General features: G+C 52.6%; 1 protein-coding gene across 3 annotated transcripts; it reads right to left on the bottom strand.

Annotated features, from left to right (window-relative positions):
• Positions 1–604: 604 nt before the first annotated feature.
• On the bottom strand, positions 605–27,748 carry CYP11A1 (cytochrome P450 family 11 subfamily A member 1). Of its 3 annotated transcripts, XM_060618071.3 has the most exons (11): positions 27,629–27,748; positions 22,904–23,001; positions 22,217–22,768; positions 10,253–10,408; positions 7,604–7,803; positions 6,553–6,756; positions 5,735–5,892; positions 2,668–2,834; positions 2,095–2,173; positions 1,408–1,605; positions 605–961 (listed from the first exon to the last, which is right to left on the bottom strand). In XM_060618071.3, exons 4-11 carry the CDS (start codon positions 10,390–10,392, stop codon positions 830–832), a joined length of 1,278 nt encoding a protein of 425 aa, XP_060474054.1. In that variant the 5' UTR covers positions 10,393–10,408; positions 22,217–22,768; positions 22,904–23,001; positions 27,629–27,748; the 3' UTR covers positions 605–829. The 3 variants fall into 3 exon arrangements, with proteins under 3 accessions (XP_060474054.1, XP_060474052.1, XP_060474053.1); XM_060618069.3 differs by lacking the exons at positions 22,217–22,768; positions 22,904–23,001; positions 27,629–27,748 and adding an exon at positions 13,986–14,292; XM_060618070.3 differs by lacking the exons at positions 22,217–22,768; positions 22,904–23,001; positions 27,629–27,748 and adding an exon at positions 13,503–13,749.

The following is a 27,748-nucleotide window of genomic DNA, read 5'->3' as shown; positions in this document are numbered from 1 at the left end:
GCCAAAACCAGGACCAGTGTCAGGAAGTCCAAATAATGCACCAAAGGCCCAGCCACAGTCTTCCTGCCTACTGCCCAGAGAAAGACCGGGTGGGGTAAAGCAAACATACTGGCCTCTTATTCCCTAGATTGGCCACCTCATACGAGACCCTCACTCAGGCTTCAGCCCCGGACATGCCCCAGAACCCTAGCTGACCTTGGCAGGAAGTCCTCATGACCCCATAGGGAACTCCCACCCAGAGTTCAGCCAGTCAGAGGTCTACAGGAACCTCATTCCTGATAGGTGGGCCTGCCCGGAAGTCTGTTCTCAGACCACCCTGTTCCCTCAACAGAAGCCGGGTCCTTTGTCCCTCTGCCCGCTGCTCCAGGAGCTCCCCGCACAGTGGCAATAGCCCGCCACCCGCTCTGCCTTGCCCCCAGCCCCAGGCAGCAAGGGGGTTAATCCTACTGGCTCCTGAGCAGGTGGGTCCCAATAGAATTGGCTTCAAGTGCAGCTGCCCTGGGTGCCCCATTCGTGCCCAGATCCCGTTGCTGACCCAGGTCAGGGAGCATCGTCACAGGAGCGATAGATCACTCGGGGGTCGGACGGAAATGAGAACACTTCACACGGTTCGGCCATTTATTGCCTTCATGGGTCAGGAAAAGAAGGGGAAGAGGTGGCGTGAAAGAGGGGTGTCCTGGCCAACTTTCTCCTCCCAGAGCTGGCCCAAAAGGAGCAGGGGAGGGGGGCTGAGGACTGAAGAGCAGAACCGCCATGGGCCCCACCCCGACCTTCCTCCAGCACCCCTGCTGGCCTGAGAGGTGGGAGAGGCAGCGTCCACCCTCTCTAATCACACCTGGGGTGGGTCCTGGCTGTAGGGCCTGAAGGTGAGGAGGATGGGCTTGTCGGGCATCAGGATGAGGTTGAATGTGGTGCCCACATCACTGAGATGTTGCATTTCAACTCTGAAGTTCTCCAGAATCTGAGAAAGAGGGGTGGTGGGCTTAGGGGAGAGGTGGGGAGGGGCTGTCTCCCCCGGGGCCAGGCTCATTCACCTGTAGGTGTCACCTGTCGTGAGTGACTGGAGGAACTCACCGCCAGCTCCTGTTTGGCCCTGCACAGCGCCTGAAAATGCACGACTAGTACCTCGTCCCCTCGATCAGCTTTATAGCTTCAACGAAACCTTGTCCCCCCCACCCCCGTACCCGTCCCATCCCGCTTGGGGGAGAACAGGTGGCCAGGGGACACCGATGGGCCATAAGAAGATTAGCCCGAAACTGTGAGGGAGGAGGAAGGCAAATAATGGGAGACAGATGTCCCCAGCCCTGTACTCCCTGGGCTCTGGGCAGAGATGAGAGTAGGAGGGTCACTGCCTTCATTAGGGCCATGGCCAGCCCAGGGTGGCCAGATGCCCCCAGCCAGACTCACATGGATGAGGAAGAGGGTCATCTCGAGCTCAGCGATCCGCCGGCCCACACACTGCCGCACACCCCAGCCAAAGCCCAGGTTCCGGAAGTGGATGAGTTCCTTGTCGTTACTCAGCCATCGGGTTGGGTCAAACTTGCCCGGATTGAGGAAGAAGGTGGGGTCTTGGCCCAAGGCATAGGTGGACACCTGCACCAACGTCTGGGGACAAGGTGGGCAGAGGCCTGAGAGGCTTCGTCTACTCCCAGCCGGGAGCATTAACTCAGCTTCCCCACCCCCGCTCCCCAGCCAGGCTGCCCAGTGTTCCAGCACGGGACCCTGCCCACCGTGTGATGTTGAAAAAGTTCCCACCCCCTCCCCTGAGCCTCACCCATCAGATGGGCAGGACTGAAGACTCAAGGCCAGGGATGGCTCAAGGGATTGTCCAGCCCTTTCCTCAACCCCAGAGGGCTCCCGAGACCCAGTGGGGCTTCCCTCCTAACCCTGGGCTCCAGCAACATTCCAGGGACCATCACCCACTATGCCCAGTACTCCTGCCCTTCATTCCTACTTGGACTGCTGCACCAGCCAGCTCCAGGAAGAAAGAGGGGACAGAAACCCTCATCGCCACCCATCTGTGTGCAACTGCAGTCTGTCCCCAGCCTCCTCTGTCTGACTGGCAGAGCCGCCAGCCCCCCCTGCTGCACCCACCTTGGCAGGAATCATGTAATTTCGAAGAACCAAGTCATTTTCAAGGTATCTCTGCAGGGTCACGGAGATGGGGTGGAGTCTGCCGGAGGAAGGCATTCAGAAGCTGATGCCCCAGGGCACCCGGGTGGCTCAGTCAGTTAAGCGTCCAACTCTTGATTTCGGCTCAGGTCACGATCTCACGGTTCATGACTTCGAACCCCACGTCGGGCTCCACGCTGTCAGCTGTCAGCGCGGAGCCTGCTTGGGATCTCCCTCTCGCTCTCTGCCCCTCCCCCGCTTGCGCTCATTCTCTCTCTCTCTCTCTCTCTCTCTCTCTCTCAAAATAAATAAATCAACTTTAAAACAACAGAAAAGGAAGCCGATGCCCTGAGGCCTGGACAGAGCCTGTACACCCAGCAAGGCATCTCAGCCCCAGTGCCCCGGGGGAATCTGGGGACGGGATGTACTCTTCTCTCCTCCCTCGCCATTCCCAGCTGTCTCCCCGGACTTCTCACTTCCTACCAACGCCCTCCCTTCGGCCCTGCCCAGGGATGTGGGGGATGAGGTGGGTGGGCCTGGGAGGGTTGGGCTTGCCTCAGTGTCTCCTTGATGCTGGCTTTGAGGAGCGGGACGTGCTGCAACATCATGCTGATGTCTCCCTGGGCCTGGCGCCGGGCAGCCCGGACCTCCTCCCGCAGCATCTCCTGCACCTTCAGGCTGCGTGCCATCTCGTACAAGTGCCACTGCAATGTCATGGACGTCTGGCAGGGAGTGTGCGGTGTGGAAGACAAGGAGGACCCGTCACTCCTGAGGCATCTAAACCCATGCTAAATTCTCACTTCCAAGGATCTTTGCCCACTCTCATCCCTGCATCCAGAGGCCACCGTCCACGAAAGCAAAACACGGTTTGATAGGCAAACATCCAAAGCGCCTGCCTCACCCCCCAGGCAGGAATGTTTGGGGCAGCAATTGTCCCTGCCCTCGTCCCCGATGTCACCAGCGCCCACCTGTTTCCCCAGCCAGCAGAGTCACCCATACAGCTGGTGCCTTCTTCCAGAGGACTCCAGAGGCCTTTGGAAGCCAAATCCTACTACTGTAAAGGCTGTACTCCCCAATGACTGCCATCCCACCCCTCTCCCGTTAGACTTTCCCCAAACATTAGCCCTTGCCTGTGGGAACAGAAAAGAAAGTGAGGCCCAAAGATACTGAAACCAGAGCCACCAGACCCGTTTTCCATCCGTGTTGCAATTAGCAATGCGGTCTATTCTGGGATGGACCAGCCCATCTCAGTATTAGCCGGAGGCAGTGACCAGTAGCCCTTCACTGAAGCGTGAGTGACACTCGTCAAGCCCCACAGTCCAAGATTCTTCACGGCGGGGGCGGGGGGGGACCCCAGGCTGAAGCAGCCCTCCCTCCTGGGGCCAGGACATGCTGCTATCTGACCAAGGGTCATATTTTGGTCTCCTCCTTCCTCCCAGGAGGAGCACTCCGGAAAAAATGTCATGAGGCCACTTCCCAGCTCCAAATCCTCACCTGGCCCCAGAAGCTTTTGCCTGACCCGTGAGGCTCCCCCCAACACTTGCCTACCGCTCCCAGGCCCCCTGCCCCCTAATGTTCTAGCTACACACAGCTCCCGAAGCCCAGAAATCTTCCTCATGCTGTTTGCTCATTCTAGAATTACCGCCCCCACCCCCGCCGCCCCCCGCCAAACCTAGGAGGCAACGATGTACTCCTTTAAGGCTCAGATCGAATGTGTGTAATGGTCTTATCGCCTCCAAGGCCTGACACAAACTAGGTACTTGAGAGATATTGAATACGATAGTCAACTAAGTTACCAACTGTGTGACCTTGAGTAAGTTACTTAACCTCTCTGTGCGCCAGTTTCCTCATCTAAAACAGAGGGATAATAGTAACATACCTCATAGTGTTGTTTGTGAATACTAAATGAGTTAATACACGTGAAAAGCTTAGGAGCCTGCCTGCCATCTAGGACAGGCTTAATTTTTAAATTTTTTTTAATACTTATTTTATTTTTGAGAGAGAGAAAGAGACAGAGCATGAGCTGGGGAGGGGAGGGGCAGAGAGAGGGGGAGACGGAATCCAAAGCAGGCTCCGGGCTCTGAGCTGCCAGCACGGAGTCCGACATGGGGCTCGAACTCACTGTGAGATCATGACCTGAGCTGAAGTGGGACGCTCAACCGACTGCGCCACCCAGGCGCCCCTAGGACAGGCTTAAAAGATGTTACCCAAGAATAGGTGAGCGGTTTTGTCTTCTACATAACTGACAATGAACTAGGTTTAAAATATGCTCAAAGGCTCGGCTGCATCCTGTCCCAGAGACCAACAATCTGCTGTTAGAGCCCAACAGAAATCTGATACGAGGAAAGAAAGTTACTAACCCGAGGGCTTTGGCACGTGTCTCCCTAGTCCTGAAATTTCTGCTTCTCCCTCCTCCCAGCAGCAGCCTTCAAGACACAAGCTGAATGTCGGCTCCTCTATGGGGCGCTGTCCCTGTCCTACAAGGCCACTGTTTTCTCTCCCTCCTCTGGGCACCGGCAGTGCTCGGCACATGCCTGGTCGGCCAACCCTACAACACGGCGTGGTGGTCATCGGCGCCCACGCAGCCTCCTCGTCGTGGAACGAGCCAAATTCACAGGCTGAAGTCCTGACCCCCCAGTACCTCACCGTGGGACACTGAGGGCCGTGGGGCCTTTCAAGAGCGAACTAGGGTGAAATGAGGTCACGTGGGTGGGGCCTAATCTAACAGAACTGCTGTGCTTCTAAGAAGAGGAGGTTAGGCCACAGACACACGTGCGCATGCGTGCACAGACCCTGTGAAGACACAGCTATCTACCAGCCAAGCAGAGGCCGCAGAAGAAACCAACCCAGCCACCTGGCTCTTGGACTTCTAGCTCCAACTGTGAGAAGATAAATTTCTGTGTTTTAAGCCACCCGGTCTGTGGTACTTTGTTCTAACAGCCCCGGCACGCTGATATGCCCTTCCTTCCCGGGCCCTTTGGGACATTTGGGGTCTATAGCATTCACCTTTATAGTCTCGATGCCTGAATCACAACTAACACTCCATAAACACTAAATAATGAGCCCTCACCATCACAGCGGCCTGGGAAGCTTCAAGATAGTAGTAAAAGGGACCGCACACAGGCCAGAGACATGTTGACAGTCAAGAAGTTTCTGGGGTATTGTACCACCTGTGCAGAGGGCCTGAGGGAGACACCGCAGAGCATGCCTCCAGACACAGGGGGGCACCATGGGGGACTGACGTCTGGAAGGGGGAGGATGTTCTACTGGCTCCCAGATCTTCTGCGGTCCTGCCTGCCTTCCTGAATCGAGCGAGCTGTGTCCTCCACCTTTGATTGGAGCAGCCCTCCCTCCCTCAAGGGCTCCAGGCACGAACCTGGGCCCGCCACCTATGCCCGGTTGCTCTGTTCTCACAGGCCAAGAAAAACTGGCAGATCAGCCTCAAGTTATGCACCGTGGGTGACCATGTGACCTGGCCCTTCCTCATCCTAGAGGATTAGGATTTAAGAAATGCAATCGGAGAAAGGGAGGTCCGCCCCACGTGGGTAGGGTTTCAGGCAACGAGGCGGACTGGTGGGGAAGGGGCACAGGAAGGGACAGGATGTGCCTTCGGCCACCTCACCGTGTCCACACCCCCTGCCAACATCTCTGTTATGTTGGCCTTGACATCCTCAAAGAGCAGCTTGTGACTTCTTAGGAGGCGTTGGAGGATGCAGGGGTAATTGTTGAAATCTCTCTTGTGCCTCAGGTCCCAGTAGAAGTTCTGGGTGTATGCCTCCGCTGTGCAGGAGGAGAAAGGAAGAGTGAGCTCTCTGCAGGTGGAAGGGCAGGGGAGGGCAGGCACCAAGGGCCTGGGGGTTCAAGAGCCCAGCTTGCTCGGCTGCCACTTTACTGAGCACACACTCTCTGCTAAGCCCTTCATATCCGTTTAATTCTTGACCACAGCTCCGGGGGGGAGGTGAGATCATCCCCATTTTACAGATTAGGAAACAGAAGCCCTAAAGGGGAGTGGCTTGCCCAAGGTCACGAGAGTGTCGGGGGCGGGGGGGCAGAGCTGGGATATGGTTCTAGGTCTGAGGTCAACACCACACCCCCATCTGCCTTTTCCACCCTACCTTACCAATCTCGCTCACCAAAGTCCTAATCTGTCACCAAGCACAGCTGTGTCTGGAGAACCAGTCCTTAACTCTCGGGAGATCCTGGACTCTTGGGAAGAATATGATGTCTTTGATCCTCTTTCTAACCATCTCCAACAGCCAGCCTTTAGGCCACCATGGACAGGAGTTCCGGGGCCTTCCTGCCCCTCTCCCTGCCCACCAGAGAGCAGAGATTTCTTACCTTTCCCTGCCCCCCCACCCGCCCCATCTCAGGCCTGGGTTTCCCACCCTCTGGGGTAGACAGGGCTCTCCTGGCCCCCAGACATGGCTAACCAGCCTTCACCTTTATTGAAAATCACATCCCACGCAGCCACATGGTCCCTCCAGGTCTTGGTCTTGAATAGACGGAACAGGTCTGGGGGGAAGTTGAGCATGGGGACACTGGTGTGGAACATCTGGTAGACAGCGTCGATGAACCGCTGGGCGTCAGGGTCCACCACCTCCTCCAGCATCCCCAGGCGCTCCCCGAACATGACGTTGGTGATGGCTGCAGGGGGAGGCAGAAAAGCCCCTTTCAACCTGGCCATCTGAGGGCGTCAGCCCCCAGGAACCCCACCCCCGCCAACCCAGAGGATCTCCTGCACCCAACCTCAGGCTCCTTCAGTAAAGAAACTGAGGCCTGAGTCCCAAACAGTGGAAATGGCAGGACTGAGGGAAAGCTACCCTCCGGGAGCCACTCGGGTCCTTCAGAGGGGCGAGTAGAAGACCCTGCAAAGGGTGGCAGGAAGCAGTCTCCAGCAGGGAAAGTGCCCAGGCGGGGCTGAAACTGCGCCTCCCACCCTCCAACAGCACCCCAAGCAGCCTCTGGGCTTTCCTCTTGGGAAGGGAGATCAATTTCTCATCTGGAAGTGACCAAATTGGCTATCTCCTGAAACAGGTCATATGGGAAAGTGGATTGGCCATCCAAGACCCACTCTGGCTGGACCTAAAAACTCCCAACCGCCCCAAGTGTTTCCTGCCTACTTGGTCAGGAATTTGAATGTTGACCTCATACCAAACTCTGGACACCCCGAATCTCCTGCAGTGATCACATGATCGCCATCAAGCCACAGGCCTTTGCATGCACCATTCCCTCTTCCCATACTGCCTGACTCCTTACCCCATCTATAAAACTCCTACATATCCTCAAATACCCCATTTAGATTAACCACCCAACTGTCCCTTCCCCTCCAAGACCTCGAAGGTCAGTGTCCCAGGAGAGAGAGAGGTAGAGGATGAGTCTAGCAGTTCATCCCAGAAGCCAATCCCAATGCTTCTTCAGGATCTGTGCTGGGTCTCAAGGTAGGAGGCTGGGTTCTCCCACCCACAGGACCACTGCCAGGCAGTCTCCTTACACTCAAAGGCAAAGCGAAACAGGTCGTCACTGATGTCCCCTGAGAACTTTCCGGAGCCCTGCAGCTTGATGCGCCTGTGCAGGACTTTCACAAAGTCGTGAGACACTGGGTCCAGCAGGGGAATGAAGTTCTTTATGGCCTCTGGAGACATCACCTCCTGGTTCAGGGCCAGTCGGTCTTTCTTCCAAGCTCCTGACTTCCTGAGAAAACACAGGCCCTCAGGCCCTGATGGTCACAAACCCCAGGCCTGGCAGACACAGAGGGGGCTGACTCGACTTTTCCAGGAGGGTGAGCCACAGCTCAGAGCCCGGCACTCACTTCCACCCCCATCACTCTGGGCCTCCCATCTCCCAGCTTCTGCCTGGCATGGAGGCAGGAAGAAAGAGGGTGAGGGAGAACAAAACCCCGACCTCCCCCCACCGCCTCTACCCCGCTGCTGCTGTGGCCAAGAACTCCTATTCTTAGAATCTCAAAGTAACTTTCAAATCCTCTAGTGTTTGCCTCAGAGCCACACATGCCTTTCCTCTTGGCTGATGCTCACCTCCTGCCATTCAAGTGCCCCTCGACTTCACCTTTTCTGGCCCCTGCACAGACACAACTGGCCAACCTCTCCTCCTCTGCACCCCCGATATGTCCCACCAGCGCCATTGGTGGGGGATCTCAGGTGCCCTGAATTGGGTCAATGATAGACCTCAGCTTACGGCCCATACTTGGAAAGAGATCCACACAAAGCCCTTTTTGTAGTTTGAGGGCTTCGCTTGTTTATAAGGATATTATTACAAACTCACCAGGCAACACGAAAACTAGGAACTTGACAGTAACTTACAGAGGCCGACCTGGTCCTCCCACTTCCTGCCTCCCTGGCCAAGGGGATCACCCTGACTCCTCTGCTTGTTTTTGTATATAGTTTGATCTATAATTATTCTAAAAATGTATACTTGATGAATGGATAAAGATGTGGTATATATATACAATGGAGTATTACTCAGCAATCAAAAAGAATGAAATCTTGCCATTTGCAACTATGTGGATGGAACTAGCAGGTATTAGGTTAAGCGAAATTAGAGAAAAGACAGATATCATATGACCTCACTCATATGAGGAATCTAAGGTACAAAATAGATGAACATAAGGGAAGGGAAGCAAAAATAATATAAAAACAAGGAGGGGGACAAAACATAAGAGGTTCTTAAATATAGAGAACAAACTAAGGGTTGCTAAGGGGTTGTGGGGAGGGGGATGGGCTAAAATGGGTAAGGGGCGTTAAGGAAGACACTTGCTGGGGTGAGCACTGGGTGTTATACATAGGGGATAAATCACTGGAATCTACTCCTGAAACCATTATTGCACTATATGCTAACTAACTTGGATGTAAATTAAAAAATAAAAAAATAAATTTAAAAAAGGGGTGGTGCCTGGGTGGCTCAGTCAGTGGAGCACTGGACTTCAGCTCAGGTCACGATCTCACAGTTCATGGGTTCGAGCCCCACGTCGGACTCTGTGCTGACAGCTCAGAGCCTGCGCCTGCTTCGGATTCTGTGTCTCCCTTTCTCTGCCCCTCCCCTGCTCACGCTGTGTCTCTGTCTCTCAAAAATAAATAAATGTTAATAATAATAATAATAATAAATGTATTCTTGTTTTCAGCTTTTTAAAAAAATTTTTTAATATTTATTTTTAAGAGAGAGACAGACAGACAGACAGAGTACAAGCCGGGGAGGGGCAGAGAGAGAGGGAGACACAGCATCTGAAGCGGGCTCCAGGCTCTGAGCTGTCAGCACAGAGCCCGAGGTGGGGCTCGAACTCACGGACCGCGAGATCTTGACCTGAGCCAAAGTCGGTGCTTAGCCGACTAAGCCACCCGAGTGCCCCTGTTTTTAACTTTTTTAAAGAACTGTCATGACTTGCTTTTTTCCCTCAGTCTTACACTTCTAAGTATCATCTGGATGGTTGCGGGCCACTGAGTCCATTCACTTTGACTGGCGTGTGCCACCACTCACTCATTCTCGCTCCTGTCGGGCATTTAGGTGGTTTCCTGGGCTTTGCCGTTATGAACAGCCCTGCTCAAACACTCTAGCTCACGTCCCCTGGGGACCCGTGCTTTGGCGTCTATTCCTGAGCGCAGACCTGCTGTCTTGTAGGCGTGTGAACACTCAGCCACAGGAGGCGATGCCCAACCGTTTTCCAAAGTGGCGGCACCAGCTTTCACTCCCGCGAGCAAGCCACGAGAACTCTCATCTCTCTGTATCCTCAGCAACACTTGACATGGTCACATGTCAACGTTTGATGAGCGATTTGGTGGACAACTGTGTCCGTTACACTTACATACACCGACTTGTCCGCGATTCTCACTGCCCCTTTAGACTCACGGTGGCGGGGCCCTGCCCTCCTTGTCACTGTACCCCAGAGCCCGGCACACAGCAGGTGCTCAAAAAGATGGGTCTTAAAGCGTGAACCAATAAATGAGAACTGTTCTAGATCTTTATTTACTCATTACAATCTTCAGCCTGAGCACTTCCCTGAAGGCTGGCAGAGCAGTTCACCATCAGCGGCTTTATAGTGACAGGAAGATGCCAGGGATTTGCCCAGAGGCCCCATGCCACAGCTGCCCATCATCTCCCACCAGCTCCCCGGAGATGGCCCAGGACTCACTTCAACAGGACGCCGAGGGGTCTCTGGCAATGCTGGTGATAGGCCACCCATGGTGGGATGGAAAATCGTTCTGGAGTGGGACCCTCGAACTTAAAGAGAAGGGCCACATCTTCAGGGTCGATGATATAAACCGACTCCATGCTGCCCAGCTTCTCCCTGGGGGAACAGAGGGGACGAGCTAGGGTAGGTTCCCGGAGAGCCATGCAGACTCGGGGCAAGCAGGATGGGGCCCAGCTCACATATAACCGCCTCGTGGCCAAGACTGCAGAGCAAACAGTCCTGGGAGTGGACCCCGATCCCACAGCACTCCTTGCTGTGTGACCCGAGGCAAGGCGCTCACCCCTTCTGAGTCCATTTCCTTCTTTATAAAATGGAGATACAGTACCTGTCTCACAGGGTTGCTGACGGACAAGATGATACAGTCTATGGAAGTGACTCCAGTCAGGCATTGGATAAGTGACAGCTTTATGTTCCTCTTGCCATCACGGTAGCTGCTGCCTGGCCCCAGGACGAGCCTGCCCCCACCCAGGGTCTACCGTGGACCATCAGGTCCTCGCTCCCACGCCCTTCTTCCTGGGCGTCCAAAGCCTCAGCACCCTCCCCGCCTCGCACCTACCACAGAGCTCAGAAACAGCGTGGTCCTGTCACCACTGGAGGGACTCGGTGTAGCTTTCTAGGTAGTCCATAGGCCCGGCCAGCCAGTCCCTTCTAGGCTCTAGGATTGCAATTCTGGGAGTAGCCACCCTGCCTCTCCTCAGACTCCAACAAAGCACTTTGTCTCTATACAAACAAAACCCTGGTAAAATATCAGGCCTCGGGCATAGATACATGTCACAAAGCACTTTACAGTCTCTATTAAAACACCACCACAGGGGCGCCTGGGTGGCTCAGTCGGTTAAGCGCCCGACTTCGGCTCAGGTCATGATCTCACGGTCCGTGAGTTCGAGCCCCGCGTCGGGCTCTGTGCTGACCGCTCAGAGCCTGGAGCCTGTTTCAGATTCTGTGTCTCCCTCTCTCTCTGACCCTCCCCGTTCATGCTCTGTCTCTCTCTGTCTCAAAAATAAATAAACGTTAAAAAAAAAATTGAAAAAATAAATAAATAAAACACCACCACAAAAGACTCTTAAAGATAGAGAACAAACTGAGGGTTGATGGTGGGAGAGGCACCGGCTAGATGGGTGATGGGCATTAAGGGGGGCACTTGGGATGAGCACGTGATGAACCCAAGTCTACTCCTGAAACCAATATTGCACTGCGTGCTGACTAACATTTAAATAAAAAATTGAAAAACATAAACCACAACTGTGGGGAAACAGCAGAAAAGTCCACTTCTTACTTGCATCTGCCTTTTGCCTAAGAAACTTAATTCAAGATGCCCTATAAGACAACATATAAAAACACACAGGTCCAAGCCAAGTTCTCTCCCCTCCCCCTTCCTCAAAGAGATGGGGGGGAGGGGGGAGGAGGGGAAGAAAGAGGAAGAGGGGAGAGGGTGCGGTCCCCTCATTAACCACTGACCCATTGCACCCCAGCCTACCTTCCCAGGTCCCCTTGGGCTTTGTCGGTGGCCTCCCAGAAAATCCCCTCCGTGTTTTTCCAGCTACCAAGCGACCTCACACCACTAGCCCCATCCCCCCACCCAGCTCAGCAAAATCCTTGAACTGCCATTGTTATCAATTCCAACTCTGGGAATCTAGCCCCAGGCAGTGATCTGAAGCGTGACAATGATGCCTGATGGATAAGCCTCGTGTCTAATAGCAAAAAATCCCAGAGAGGGCTGGATGTCCACTTTAAAGAACTGGCTACCATCATAAGGCTTATCCACACTACAGACTACCGTGCTGCCTTTTAAAATTATATTAAAGAGAGAAAAGAGGAAAGAAGTCCTCCATATGTCATTGTGGGACCCCCAACAAACAGCATACATAATATATTCACATTCTTAATGTTACATAAATATTATCAAAATTGAGAGGCGCCTGGGTGGCTCAGTAGGTTGAGCGTCCGACTCTTGACTTCCACTTGGGTCATGATCCGAGTTGTGGGATCGAGCCCTGCATCTTTGGGCCCTCTGAATGCAGAACCTGCTTGAGATTCTCTCTACTCTCTCTGCCTCTCTCCCCCTACATCGTGCACTCTCTCTCTCTCAAATAAAAAATATACATATTATCAAAATTGAGATTGTGCCTGATTGCAATTTTCCATTGTGCTTGTCTATATTTTCTGAATTGTTTATTCTCATTTATTCACAAATGTATCATTTCTGGGCCATAAGTTACAACATAACAGTGACACTGAACTAGAAGTCAGACAATTGGGGTTCCAAAGATAGCCCTGGCTTTGCCCTGACAAGCTGTGTGACCTTGGCAAGACGCAGGAATGACCTTCTCCTTCCTGGCTCAGTTTCTCCATCTGTAAAATGTGAATAGTAACATCAAATACAAGGATGCGTCGAGAGGCTCAGATGATAGTGACTCAGAAAACAGAAGGGGCTTGATAAAATACGAGTTCCTAGGTTCCTACCCAGGTTCCTACCCGTTCCTACCCGAGGGAGAAGCAGCAGGGAAGGAGGAGGAGCCAAGGGAGCAGGAAGCAGGGAGTATGGAAATATGGAAAGATCTACCCGAAGGAAGGAGCCATCTTCTCCACGCTGGGCAATGGCGGGGGGGGGGGGGGGGGGGGGGGGGGGAAGAACCCTGACCCATGAGCAGCTGCACCCCTCCACAAACACGCCTGCCCTGCCTGCCCTCCTGTCCCGACCCCCCCTTCAAGACAGCCAACATATCCTATCAATGCCCTTTCCCCATCCAGACCCTTTCACTTAAAGGAAAATGCACCGTCCCTCCCGGAGTCCCCTCCCTGCCCCCAACCCGCACCTCCACCACCTCCAGTCTCTTAAGTATCTGCTCAGAACAGAGCCCAGGTGTACCTGGAAGGTGCATAGCTAAATCAGAACAAGTGAGGCCTCCCACCAAGGGCAGCCCGCAGACCCCGTCCCTCGGAATAGGGGAAGGGGGGTGGGGAAGCACATTCAGAGGCTAAAAGACCAAAGGCCCCTTCTTTGAGGCAGAAATCAAGGCAGATGCCTGGGGAAAAGGAGCTGTGGCCCAGCAGAGGGGAAGGGACAAAATCAGCTGCTCCAGAGCCGAGCAGGGCTGAGGGGTGAGGCCGGCACCCCAGCAGGAGATCAGGGCAAGAATCCTTACCTCTCCAGCTTCAGTTTCCTCCCACAGTGGGATGACAAACTTACCTTCCAAGCTGTCTTAAGGACGGCGGAGGCAGGGAGGCAGTTAACAGGGCTTAGGCCCTGATCACCTCCCCCCAGTCAATTTCAAAGCGCGTAGGACCTGGGGCCTCAGGGCTGGGAACTGAACCCATTGTCTGGGAAGCCTTCTCCCTTCTCCTGCCACCAACCCCAGGCAAGGAACAAACAAGTCAGAAGTAGACCAGAGCCTGGAATGGAGGGCAAGACTTTTGGGGGAGGGGACCCCCGGCCTAAACCAGCGGTACGATGTCTGGTATTTCCTGTTTCACATAACCTTGAGTTGCTGGCTGTTTTTTTTTGAGCCTATAAGCAGATTTATCATCCTAAATTTCTTGACTTTAAGTTCATGTTAATGGCTTTATGTTTGAGACCTCTCTCTTGAACAGTTTTTCCTGACGGAGCCCTGTTATATCTAGGATGGGCAGCCCTCTACCCTATCCCATGAGCCCCACAATCTGCCAGGCTTACCTGTAAATGGGGCCATACTTCTGGAAGTTCTGGAGTTGGTGATAGTGGATTTTCTGTGAGCCCATCTCCCTCCAGAAATTGTACAAGTTTAGCCAGCCGTTGTTTCCCGGGGAGGGGATCTCGCTGAAGGGGCGGGGAATCTGAGTGGAGATCCCAGCCCCCTCCCCAGTGGGCACCCTGGGATGCCCTGGACCCTCCCGTGAGGTGTTCAGGAGGGGCTGGCAGCCTTTGACCAGGACTGAGCGAAGAGGGAACCCCTTGGCCAGCATGCTGTCCCGGGTGACTCTGGCCCTGGGCCCCTGCGGCCCAGCTTATAAGCAGCAAGTCAAGGCTAAACGAGCTGACAAAGCCGTCAGCCTCCCTCCTTGGCCTGTTGGCTCCAGCCCACACACAGCCCCTCCCAGACTTGGGGTGACTTGGGAAACTTGGGAGACTCAGTCTGGGATTTCTGCAGCCAGAAAGGCTTCCCGAAGCACAGGAAGACCCCTCTGCCTCTGTCCTCACTACAGCTCCAGCAGATCCCTGAAATGGTACAGGTTTGTGCCTTTCTTCTGCTGGGGTGTTGGGGCCTCCGGCTGAGCCCTGCTGTAGGGACCCAGCCACTGGCAGACATCCCTCAGCATACACGGACAACCTGGGGCCCAGGAGGAGGAGGTCAGAGCCACCCTGCAGCTTTGGGCCAGCCTGCATCTTAGTTGCGGCCCCATTGCTGATTGAGAGAGAGAGAGAGAGAGAGAGAAAGAGAGGTAATTATAAACTGTTTTATGTATAGTTCTCTGATTTTTAAAATTCTACTTTTTCTGCTTGGAAAAAAAAATCTATATTTTCTGAAAATGGCAGGTGTTGTTATCATTATTTTTTTAATGTTTATTTATTTGGGGGAGAGAGAGAGCGTAAGCAAGGGAGGGGCAGAGAGAGAGAAAGGGAGAGAGAACCCAAGCAGGCTCTGCGTTGTCAGCACAGAGCGGGCCTCGAACCCACGAACCGTGAGATCATGACCTGAGCTGAAATCAAGAGTGGGTCGCTCAACCAGCTGAGCCACCCAGGGGCCCCAGGACTTATCATTTATTTTTAAAGATACTATCTATAAAAAATAAACTAGGAGCGGGGCTCCCGGGGGCTCAGTTGTTTGAGCATCCGACTTCAGCTCAGGTCATGATCTCACAGATTGTGAGTTCAAGCCCAGCGTCAGGCTCTGTGCTGACAGTTCAGAGCCTGGAGCCTGCTTCGGATTCTGTGTCTCCCTCTCTCTCTGCTCCTCCCCTGCTCACACTCTGTCTCTCTCTCAAAAATAAATACATATATTAAAAAAAAAAATTTTTTTTTAATAAATAAATAAACTAGGGGCGCCTGGGTGGCTCAGTCAGTTAAGCATCCAACTTCGGTACAGGTCATGATCTCACAATTCACGAGTTCAAGGCCTGAGTCAGGCTCTGTGCTGACAGCTCAGGGCCTGGAGCCTGCTTCTGATTCTGTCTCCCTGTCTCTGCCCCTCCCCCACTTGTGCTCTGTCTCTGTCTCTCATGCTCTCTCTCTCAAAAAAATAAATAAAAACATTTAAAAATGTTTCTAAAATAAAAAAATAAACTAAGTTACAGTTGTGTTTGTTCCTTGTAGAACACTGAGGAAAAGGAGAAACAAGAAAAATTAAAATCTCCTGAGTCTTTAATGTTGAGTGAAAAAAGCCGGACCCAGAAGACTCCATGCTGTCGGACTCCACTCGAGTCAAGCACAAGAATCGGCTAAATGAACGTGTGGTGTTAGAAGTGGTTCTCTTGTGGGGTAATGACTGGGAGAAGGCATGAGAGAACTTTCTGGGGTGCTAGAAATGTTCTCTGTCCTGATCTGTGTGTTCACACGTGTGAAAATTCACCTGAGCCATGAATTTGTGATATTTGCGTTTTAGGGAATATAAGTTACCGTGATAAAAATGTAAAGGAAAAAAAAAAAGTCGTCTTTTTCTAACAGATTCTTTTTCCTATAAAAAACAACAGGCCTTTACAAAGAGGACACAGCCTCACTAAGTAGGAGTTAAACCTGACTCAAGCTAGGTGCTGCTCCCTGCTCCTAAGGTGGAGGGAGAAGGAAGTCCCTGGGTCAAGGGACAGCACATAGTCACTGGGGCACAGCATGGGCCACCCTGACCCCACACCGAGAATGGGGAGGAGTACTGGAAGCCTGGGCCCCCCAGAAACTGTGCGGGGCACTGCCACCTGGCAGGGAAGAGGCCGCAGTTCCCTCAGCGGGTCCCAGCAGTGGTGACAGCATCGCCACACCCAAACATCTGTCCGGCTGGCTCTGGTGGCAGCCGGCAGACTCTCACTGTAGTCGGGACTGCTGAATGTGGTCCTGGCTTTTATCAAAACCTGCTGGGTATCCAGGGTGGGGCTGCCCAGGCACAAATGCTCACAGATTGGGTTTTTTTGGAGATTCTCCAACTAAGGACTCCACACGCAAGGCAGAAACCGGAAACTCACTTTTCCAGCGTCCCTGGAATGCAGGGCACCCTGCCTGGGATGCAAGCAGATAGCTGGGGCTCCCCAGTCAGGCGTCCCCTCATGAAATTTTGGTTGAGCAGGTAGTGACATGAAGAGGGGAGCGCCACGTGAAACCCACTATGGCACATGCAATGGCAGAGACCCGCAGCCAGGGCCAGCTGCAGCACGGGAGACCCGTGCGGGTCAGGGGGTGGCCACCGAGGCAGCTCGGGATGGGATTCGGGTGACGTTCCTGACACCCGATTCTCCACCCTCCCCGAGAGTCTGTGAACTACATAGTATCTCTTGATAAACTCCCCCCTAGGAAATATTAGCCGGAGTGAATTCTGTTCTTGATAACTAGGAACTCTGAATGATACAATAATATACAATGATATTGCTAAAAGTCTGTTACAGGTTCAACCAGAGAATCAGAACTAGTAGGAGGCGCGTAAGGGATTGGTTTATGCAACGTGGGGCTGGCTGGGCAAGTCTGAAATCCACAGGTGGTGCCGTTAGAAGCGCAGGCGGGACTCTGCACCAGCGGAAGCTGCAGCCCACGGGTGGAATTTCTTCCCCTTCAGGGGCATCTCAGCTCTTAAGGCCCTTCAACTGGTTGAACCAGGTCCACCCAGATTGTCTAGGGTGATCTTCTTTACTTAAAGTCAACCGATTATGGATCTGAATCACATCTACAAACTGCCTTCACAGCAGCAACTACATTCGTGCTTGAATAACTGAGGACGGCAGCCTCACTAGGCTAACATCTGCAACTGACCATCATGTTACTACAAAGCTTATAGGGGAAAATAGCAGTCCTCTGCTCCGGCCCTCGCAACTTTTGATGCCATTTCCCAGAGGGGAATGGAACTCTCTTCTCAACACAGTCAAACTCATCGGGTCCGGGCTGGGTACTTGGTAAGCCCTCCTAATCTGGAGACTCGCATCCTCAAATTTCTGGACACGTTCTTGTACGGTTTATTTAAGAATTTCCCCCTCCATTTCCTCCCTTCTCTATTTCTGGAACTCCTGTTCATCATATAGGAACTTCCTGGATTTACCTGCTGCTGATTTTTTCTTTTCTCTTCCATGTCTTCTCATCCCACCTAATGAGAGATTCCCTGCTCTCGCTTCCAACCCCTCCACTGGATTATGGACACAATATGGACATAACACATCCTCAAAACTCTCTAAAGATATTAATCATACAGTTGTTGTTTAGTTGTTTGAGGTTTTTGTGTGTTTGGGGGTTTTTGTTTTCTTTTGCTCTCTGTATTGTCCCTGTTTCCTCTGGGTTCCTTTTTCTGTTTGTTTTGGACCCTGTCTTTCATGTTAGAAGTTTCCTGAAATGCCTACCAATTTGGGGCAGTCTGCTAGAAGTCCTGCAGAACCCAGAAGGCTGGCGAGTTTGGAGCGTGTTAGTGGCACTCGTCCCGCTGTGGCAGCCTCATCAGGAAGGACTCTGACAGATCTCCAAAGTCAGCGGCTACATGACTCTTCACTTAGGCTGGTCATTTGCCCTGAGGAACAATCTTCCACGTTTTCGGTATGGAACCTCTCACGTGCCTCGCCATGGCTGATGTCGCCAGAGAGCAAACCTCACCACACTGACCCAGAAGCCCTTCAGGGGGGTCTGTGCACATAGCTATGGTCATCGGGTTTGCACAGTTTCGTGTCCTACTGCATTTGCACCAAAACTGGCATTCGTACTTTCCATGTATTATTCAATGCTCCTGAACTATCTCTTAGAAAAGCCACATCACACGCTGTGATTGGGCTTATCTGTGCCTTACTCTTTTAAGTTCAAAACTCTAAGGTTCGAGGTCAACTTGGGTGGTCGGGTGGGACCAGACCGTGGTGGGGACAGGTGTATTGATTTGTTCCCACACCTGTAGCGTTCCACTCCTCTATTCCAGGCACTGGGCTAGGTGACGACACAGAGGGGAGGGACACACGGGCGCTGTCCTCATGGAGGGTACAGTCCAGGGGAGCAGCACGAAATCGAGGCTGCAGGGAGGCTTCCAGCCTCCGAGGAGAAGGATGAAGTTCAGGGGCCCCCAAGGGTGGGAGTGGGAGAAGATGAGAACCCCAGGAAGAGGACAAAGAAGGAGCATGTACAGAAGGCTGGCAAGAGGCAGGAGAGGGCCACATCTCCAGGGGAGAGCGGATAGGCTCAGCCAGAGCTGGCACTTCTCATTCCTGTCAGTTTTTGTGCCATCTGTGTCCTGTACCCCGAACTGCCTTACTGAGGCCAGCTGAGGGCACCATCCACAGTCTGCTGGGCTCTTGTCCATCGTGCACTCTCCAAGGCAGCCGTCGAAGGATCATTCTAGAGAACAAATGACGCATGGAACAGAGGGAGTTAGATCGCAGCTCGGAATGAAACCGGCCCGGACTAGGGCGCCACCTCTTACCGACTGGCTACCCTGAGACACGGATGCATCTCTGAGGGTCCACCTCTGTCCAATGAGTTGGACCCCCGATAGGGTCCAACTGGAAGTCGGGGGACACTGTCTTCGGAACCCTGCCCACAGGCCTTGCACTCCATGACTCCTGGGTGTGGACCTCCCCCTGGAGGAGCGCGTCCATGGGGAAAGGGCACCTGGACAGGGCCTGGATGGGGCAGCACCCTCCTCAGCTGATCTCAGGGTGCCTGGGCCAACTAAGGGGAACCTGCTCAGGTGGCGAGCAGCAGAGGGAAGAGAGCCCAGGTAGGAGATAGGGCCAGGAGAGCGGGGAGCAGGCCCAGAGCCTGGGTGGAGGGGACTGAGGGAGTGGGGCAAGGCCAGTGGGGACAGGAGGGAAATGGGCTCCACAGAAAGTTCCACACTATGCCTGGCAATGATGAGCAGGGCTCGGGACGACAGTGGGGAGAGACAGTTGCGAGAAGGAAAGTGACGCCCTAGGCACCGTGTCTCACCACACTGCACTCCTATAAGAGTGAAGAACTTGGCCCCCCGTGAGCAGGACATGGCCTTGTCCAACTACCTACAGCTCACTCCCCAGGCCACCCACATCCCTCACATCCCAGTACCCTGGCCCACGGCTCCAGAATCTCCCACGGCCCCTGTCAACACACTGCCAAGGGGAAACAAACAAGACCAGTGCCCAACAGAAGTAGAGAGGTGTGCTCCCAGGCCCCCTGCCTCACAAGCATCTGGATTTGGGAACATTGAGAAGATCCTGGTTTTCCATTTCTACCCCTGGGCAAGCCCCATAACTTTCCACATGCGTGTCCTAGAACATACTGGACATTTCCTGTGTGCAGAGTACCTTACGTGCATTATTCCGCTTATTCGTCATCTTACCACGAGGTAGGTCCTAATAGTTTCCCTGTGTTAGAGATGAGGAAACCAAAGCATAGACAGGATGGGTATCTGCCTGAAGTTACAACACTAACCAGAGGCACAGCTGAGATCAAAACCCAGGTGGTCCCTTGGGGAGCTCAGTCCTTGGGGAGGGACTCCCTTGGGGAGACTGGTCCCTTGGCTCCGTGACCTCAAGGTTGTGAGTTCAAGCCCCACATTGGGTGTGGAGCCTACTTTAAAAAAAATCCCAGGGGGTCCTTCTCCCAGACCTGGACTCTCAGTCCCCTTGCCATGCTGCTGAGAAGGCCTAAGGGAACCAAATGAAGGCAAATGATAAGCACTCTGTGACTCTGTGTCACTCTGTGCCTGTAGGCCAGTGACCAGTGCCCCTAAACTGAACAGGCTGAGACCTGTGAGAAAGGCCCTTAGGTATCATTTCTTTGGTCTCCCCTTATAGAGAGAAGAATACCAAGATCCAGAGAGGGGCAGAGACCTGCCCTGAGTCACTAGAACAAAGCAGAAACAGAGGCAGGCCTGAAGCCAGGCCTTGAGCCCACCCACCCAACCACAAAGCTACAGGGACCCAAATCAAGAGTGGCCATTTGGAGAGGCATGGCTGGTTCCTACCCCCAGCCTGTGTGAGGCTAACTCAGCGATCACTGCAGACTTTCACATAGTAGGCACGTGGCTGATGACAGATGGGAAGTCCGGAGAGGAAGAGGAGGTTTGAGAAGGCCTTCATGCACTAGGCCTTGAAGAAACTCAAAACAAAAGAATTTCACCTTGAACCCCAATCCTCGTCATTCCTCCTCAGCTGGCCATGATCTGGAGCCAAGATTCAACATGGCTGACTCAGAAGGAGCCCTGGGTCTCTTGAGTGAGGTCTGTGGTCAGGCCACTCTGGACTCACTCCAAGATCTTGGCAAATCAGGTCACCACCCAACCCGGAATGTCAACTTCTCCCTGTCCCCACACAAGCTCTCTGGACTGCCTTGACAACCCCTACCACTATACCACACCACAAGGTCCATCCCAGCCAAGGCCAGCACCCCCCACATATCCCCACCCTGCACCCAACACCTTCCCAGATGACAAAGATCAATCATAATAGACTTTCAACAAAACTATAGCCCATTGGATAAAAATGTATATGTCAGAAAGCACACACATGCCATGGAGAACATTTCATGACAACAATCTACGCTATATCTTATATTTTACATTGGACAATATAACTTCTCTCCGTTTTTTTCAGAATCTTATCTGCTGGCAAACGAAAGATATATTTAAAACACACCAACAAGAGACAGAAAGTAGAGGGGATAATATCTACAAGGTATGAAGTTTCTTTTTGGGGTGATGAACATGAAAATGTTCTAGAATTGATTATGGTGGTTGTTGTATAGCTCTGCAAATATACTAAAAAATGCTGGGTTATGCCTTTTAAGTGGATGAATTGTGTGGTATGTGAATTATATCTCAATAAAGCTGTTACCACACACACGCAAACTGTTGTCCTCCTGACCCCTTCTGTTACGTTTGGCAGCCCATAGATCACCCATGACAGTGAATGTTGTCCCTATACAGTCACTTGACCCAGGATTCACATAGTGTTGGACCATTTTCAACAAACTTAGAGCAGTAGGGGCGCCTAGGTGGCTCAGTCGACTGGGCGTCCGACTTCCACTCAGGTCATGACCTCACGGTTTGGTTTGTGAGTTCGAGCCCCGTGTTGGGCTCTGTGCTGACAGCTCAGAGCCTGGAGCCTGCTTTGGATTCTGTGTCTCCCTCTCTCTCTGCCTCTCCCCCACTCATGCTCTGTCCCTGTCTCAAAAATAAATAAAAACTTAAAAAAAAAAACAACTTAGAGCAGTAGTTTTTTAGCAAAATAAATAAATAAATAAATAAAATACATATATCTACACGCACACACACACACATGTGTATATACATATATATTTGCACTTATCAAGAGTGGTTACTGCTCTCCCAGGAGGAGGGACCACTGCCCCATCCAGGCATGAACTTTCTGATAAAGAGAGTTTAGAGGGAGCTGTTTTGCCTCACTGATGACCTTGAGCCTGGAATGACATCAGTCGGGGAAGGTCATGTCTCACAGGCAGCACTGGGGCAATGAGCTTCCACAAAAAAAAAAAAAAAAAAGAACAGAACAGAAAAGAAAAGCAATCAACTTGTTTTCCTTCACAGAATTGCAGAACCAAGGTAAAATTCACGAATTCCTGACTTAGAGCCAAGTACTTTGAGTGGCCCCCACATTCCTCTATGAGGAAGGTTTTGCTGGAGGCTTCTGAGACAGAAGCTTCTTCTCTTTCCTGAACAAACTTCTAGAAGCACATCGTCTTCCCTGGACAAGCTGAATATGTTGTCTATTGCTGCTTAACCAACTGTTCCAAAACTGTGGCTTAAAACAACAAATGTTTGTTACCTCAGTTTCCATGGGCCGGGGATCCAGGAGTAGCTTCTGCTGGGTGGCTGCAGCTCAGGGTCTCTCACGAGGGGCTGCTGTCACCTGAGGTCCGGCCGGGGCTGAGGACCAACTGCCAAGCTCATTGGATTAAAGTGGCCCTGCTTCAAGACCTTTCAGTGGCCACTGGCAGGGGGCACGGTTCTCCCTGGCTGTTGGTCAGAGGCCTCCGTTGTCCACCTCGTGGGCCTCTTCCTGGGCTTTTAGGGCCTACTCACTTCTGCTTTTTTCTAGGTGTTGGAAGAGCACTCAAGGAGAAGGGAACTTGGCTCCACCTTTTAAAGGAAGTGTCAGGGCACTCGTGGGCATATTTGAATCTGCACGGAGGAAGCCTGCAGCCCCGGAGATGTTTGGCAACCATCCTGGAATTACAACGGGGGGTTTCATAGAAAGGTGTCGAGAAGCCAGACCTACTTTGAGACTTTCCAGGACGTAAGCTGATGAGTCCTCTTATACTTTCAGCCGGTTTGAGTTGGGGTTTCTGCTGTTTGGAATCGAATAGCTCCTGATGGCCTTGTAGAAACGGAGAAGACAGTACAGAGTCATAGGGTCCACAAGGGCAAGCACGCCCACGGCCTAGAAGGGACCCAGGATATTGCCCACCCACTCACGAGGCTGCCCTGAGCAGAGGGGCCGGCGGGCTCTTACCTAAGTGACAACTAGCCCAGGAGGAGGCTGATGAGGAGACTCGGTTCAGGAGAAACTCTGGGACAGTCACACAGACGGCATTTTCTCATTTTGCTTCCCTATGAGAATGCTTAAATGTCAGATTTTTGAGCTCAAACCAAAGCCCGGAAGACACACTAATCGGGCCCCAGAAATGAGACAGGTTCGTGCATTCAGGTTTGCATGGGTCTCACACCCTCCGCACTACACCAGGTCGCTCTGGACGTGCCTCCCTACGCCTTCGACCTCCGACTCAGACAAACACCCACAAGTAGCGGGAAAAGCGTCAACAATTTTAAGAGTCTGCCAAATATGTGGTCAAGTTTCATATCTACCCCCTACCAGCTCTGGGGCCCTTGGCAAATGCTCAGGCCCCTCATCTGCTCATGGAAAAATCAGCACCCACCTCACCCCCGACTTCTCTGATGGGTGAGGCTGGACCAGTGAGCGGGAGCCAGAGTCCTTCCTGGCTCTCTCGGGAGGGCTGGCCGGCGCTTACAAAGCCCACATCCCCTCCTCCCCCTCCTGCTTCCCGCATTCCGTAGCCTCCCTGTAGTCCTCAGAGTGGAGCTAGTACACATTTAGATCCATCTAGAATGTTGTCTGTGACCAAGATGGTGATTATATCGACTGGGATTAGATTCAGATGGATAAGCAGCAAATCCAAAGTACAGGCTTACCCAAGATAGGAGCGTATTCTCTCCCACAGAAAGGGAGCCTCGAGGTACCACACAAGTCCAAGTACATCTCATTGGCTGCACCTGACCGCACGAGTGCACCTAGCTACGGGGAGGCTGGGAAATGCAGTTTTCCCTTTGGTGACAACATGGCCAGCTAGCAGTCTTGGTCACAGTAAGGCCAAGTCAGGAAAGAACGGGAAGGGAGCCTGGTCCTTCTACCCACTTTCTCCAAGAGTGAAGCCAAGAACCTGACCCTGTCTGACATCTGGGTCTATTGTTCAATCCCTGCAAAATCTGCAGGGAGCAAGAATGCTCCTGGAACCCCAGATGGCCCCCAGCGCGGGGTCTGAGACAGACTAGCTGACCAATACTCGCACTCCTGCGGAAGACACTTTTGTAAGGGGGCTCCCCGTCTCATGAGAAGCCCCTCTCCTCTGGAAAAGACCCTCAAAACAGAGGTGAGTCCCAAGTAACCCTCCCCTCTGGTCACAGATGACAGTTCTCCTTGAGTATCAGTTGACCCAGACCGGGCCATTCATGAACATTCTGAAGTTCAAGTGAGGAAACAGCATCAGTCTTCCGATAGTGGCCAAATGCTGAGATAGAAGGCCATGTTCTGTCCACCCAGAGGGGAAAAAGCCAACAGGCAGGACGAAGCCAGAGCCAGAGCAACTCAGAGAATAGCACCACAGAGAACACTAGTCACAGCCGGGACTTGGCTCCTGTTCCCAGGGCCCTAGAGGCCCAGCTACTCCTCTGGCCTTCTGGTAAACCCCCAGTCTGCATCATCTAACTCCAGCTGGCTTTCTGTCACTTGCCATCAAGGACTGTGACTACCCCAGTCACCTTTCCCTTTCCAGCAGGGAAGAGCTCCGTGTTCGTACCACATTTAATTGTAGAATAGTATTAGCTAGAATTCTTGCAGTAGCAAGTGGCAAAAATCCAGCTCAAACAGGCTTCAACAAAAATAAATACACAAATAAATAAAAATTCATTGACATAAATTTGAAAAGTCAAGGTAAAAAGCTGGTGATCCAATAGTACTCCAGGGCTCATACACTCTCTAACTCTCTTCCTGTCTCTTGCCTCTCTTTTCATGCATCCTGGCCACAGGCTAAATCAAGAGTTGGATGCTGAACCAACTGAGCCACCCAGACGCCCCAGTAATACACGTGTGCGTCGTGAAACGGGCAAAGGCTTTGGAGCCAGATGAATGTGGGTTCCAATCCAAGTGCGGCCTTGAGCAAGCTACTTGAGCCTTAACTTTCTTATCTTTAAAATGGGGAATCAGGGGCGCCTGGGTGGCGCAGTCGGTTAAGCGTCCGACTTCGGCTCAGGTCATGATCTCGCGGTCCGTGAGTTCGAGCCCCGCGTCCGGCTCTGTGCTGACCGCTCAGAGCCTGGAGCCTGTTTCAGATTCTGTGTCTCCCTCTCTCTCTGACCCTCCCCCGTTCATGCTCTGTCTCTCTCTGTCTCAAAAATAAAGAAACTTTAAAAAAAAAAATTTAAGTAGCAAAATGCAACTCAAAACTTTATTATTGTTAACACTAAATTCCTTTTGCTGTTCACTGTTCTTTATTCTCCTCACCCCCCCCCCCTTTTTTTTTGGCCTTGGGAGGGGTCATGTGGCCATTTGTGGGTCATGAGATCTTCCCAGGAAGAAATGACAACATCTGTCCTCCCCACCCAGGCTGGCCATCACATAACCAGGGTTTATAAAGACTGAGTGTTTGTGCCCTGAAGGAAAGGGGATCCCACTTGGGGAACTTTTGGTGGATCCTGGGCTAGTCCTTCTAACCAGAGAGAATGAAATGAAGGAAAATATGGGACTGACTTGACAGAACTTTTGAGGTGGCAGTAAAGTAGGGTGGGGGTGGGAGGAAGACAGGACCCGGAAGCCAAGGGCCCAGAGCCCTTAGCAAAGGAGGGTTCCCAGTTTGGGGGTCCCTGCAAAAGGCACCTCTGAGGGCTGGCCCCAGATGCCTCTCATCACAACCCTCCTAGAAGAACTTATTCCTCTTGGGCTGAGGACTGGACACATGGACTCCCCGTGGGTGAGCTCAAGCCTGAACCCTAATCTTCACTCAGCGACAGTGTGGCCCCTCCCTGCTCCTATAAGACCCCATGACCCCACAAGTCCAGAGGAGCCCCTGCACCCCAACTTAAGGGGTTGAGTAACACTTCCTGAAGAAGTAAAAGAAGACATAAAAAATAAAATTAAAAAAAAGGAAGTAAAAGAAGACACTATACCTCCCTCCCCCTGTCACCATCACTGTCTCCATCCTGTCCCCTGAGACTTTCCTGTGCCCCATCACCACCCCCACCCCCTCATCCTCACTGACGCCTGCCTCCTGCTTCACCCTAAGACAAAAAGCTGTTTGTAGGACCTCTGCAAGCCCTGGCATTTCTGTTTCTGACAGCTCTGCCCTGTATCAGTGCAAACATATTAAAACATTAAAAACCTGCTGTAATATTTTTGAAAGGATATTTATAATTTTGCTCTTGAAACCGTTTGGCTAGGAGTAACTGATTTAAATTACAATTGGGAATTCTCGTAAAACCCAGCCCACACATTCCTTCAAATGTAATAAAAATTTTATGCATACTAAATTTAACAATTAATGAGGTTGATATAATGTTACAGTTGGACATTTGATTAAGAATTTATTGATTTCAATTTTGCAGTATTCTTATTTTAGAGCCAATCTTTTTTTTTTCTTTTTCTGTCAAATATTCAAATGGTCCATTTGGAGGCTCGGACCATGGGTTCCTCTGACGGGCAACATTGAAGTAACCTGGGCCGGCGGGTCTTCCCTAACTTCCACCCAAAGCATACAACCCTTCACATGCACGCACACACACACACACACACACACACACATGCCCTAAGGACAAATATCGCCTTGGCTGGACTGTGGAGGCAGGGTCCAGCTCCAGATCAGGAAGACAACGGAACCAATTAAGAGCAGGGCAGGAAGCAATGTCATGTCCCGTCATGCCCTGTCATGTGAGAAAGGACTTCTTTACTGCCACCAGCGGCTGGAACTGCTGAGGGCACAGAGGCTGACACAAGCCAGCCTCAGAGGGTGGCACAGGCACTTTGTCCCTCCTGAGGGTGGTGGGTACTGGAGGCAAACGAATTTGGGGACTACAGAGACAGGTGGATGCAGGGGCCAGAGGGCTGTGAGAAGCTTCTCCATGGCACCAGGGCAGCGCACCACCAGGAGGGCGGGAAATGTAGACACAGTGGCACAGACAGAGGGTGATGAGATAGGGCAGAGAGCAAATGGCTGAGAAGAAGCCGGCATGAAGGCAGGGAGAAAAGTGGAAAGAGGGCTGGTTTGAGTGCCAGTACTCAGGGGAACAGAAGCAGGATCTCTTAGGATTGTGGGAGCCCTGGGACAGCAGCAGCAGCAGCAGCCAGGTGTCAGGGCCAGCCCAGAGATGGGGGGCAGGGGCACCAATTCCTCTGAGAGTCCTTGCTTGTTAGGTCACCAAAGCCTTCTGGGGGCAGAGGGGACTGAAGGGGCATCTGTGCTTGGCAAGAACCTCCCGCAGCACCCCGGCCTCCCCTCGGAAGCGGAGGGAGGGGATGGGCTGAGGCAGAGAAAGGCCACTTCGGGCTCACTCCGCTGTCACCGGGCCGTGTCCAGGTATCCCCTGCATACCAGCCGCCGCCACCTTCGCCCCAGCCTGTCAGTGCCTCTGAAGTTACACTTTGTGCCACTAGGTGGAGCCAAAGCCCATGGCAAGGGCCTTGGGCTGGGCTGGGACACCCAAGCTGCCTGGGTTTACGACGATGATGGGCTCGGGAGGCAGAGGACCGAGAGAAAGGGGCTAAGTCTGGACCCTGCAGCGGGGCCAGCGAGGGGACGGGACAGCCAGCCCCAGCCCAGGGTGGACTTATTGGGGCTACAAAGTCTGCCTCAGCAGTAAAGGCTAAATAGTCCCAGAGCGGACAGGGAGGAGGGCGCATGTGAAGAAGGTGCCGCCCCCAGATAGGGTGATCTCGAGAGCGGGCACTGACCGGGTACACGCTTGGCTCTGCGTCAGGCACCCAGGTCGCCATCCCTTCCAGCACCCACAAGAGCGGAGGAGAGGCCCAGGATTCCGCGAACAAGCGCAGGTGACCCAGCATCGCAAAGTG

The sequence above is a fragment of the Panthera onca genome, chromosome B3, assembly GCF_046562875.1.
Source record: "Panthera onca isolate mPanOnc1 chromosome B3, mPanOnc1 haplotype 2, whole genome shotgun sequence".
NCBI lineage: Eukaryota > Metazoa > Chordata > Mammalia > Carnivora > Felidae > Panthera > Panthera onca.
Note: the sequence above shows the minus strand (reverse complement) of the source record. Positions and strands in the feature narration are given on the sequence as shown.

Bases quoted from the DNA above. Each gene is read 5' to 3' on its own strand.
- CYP11A1 (XM_060618069.3), bottom strand. From the start codon at position 14,254: ATGCTGGCCAAGGGGTTCCCTCTTCGCTCAGTCCTGGTCAAAGGCTGC. The intron at 10,409-13,985 runs GTAAGCCTGGCA...CTGTTCCCCCAG, and splicing joins AAGTATGGCCCCATTTACAG to GGAGAAGCTGGGCAGCATGG. The intron at 5,893-6,552 runs GTGAAGGCTGGT...CCTCCTGCACAG, and splicing joins GGATGTGATTTTCAATAAAG to CGGAGGCATACACCCAGAAC.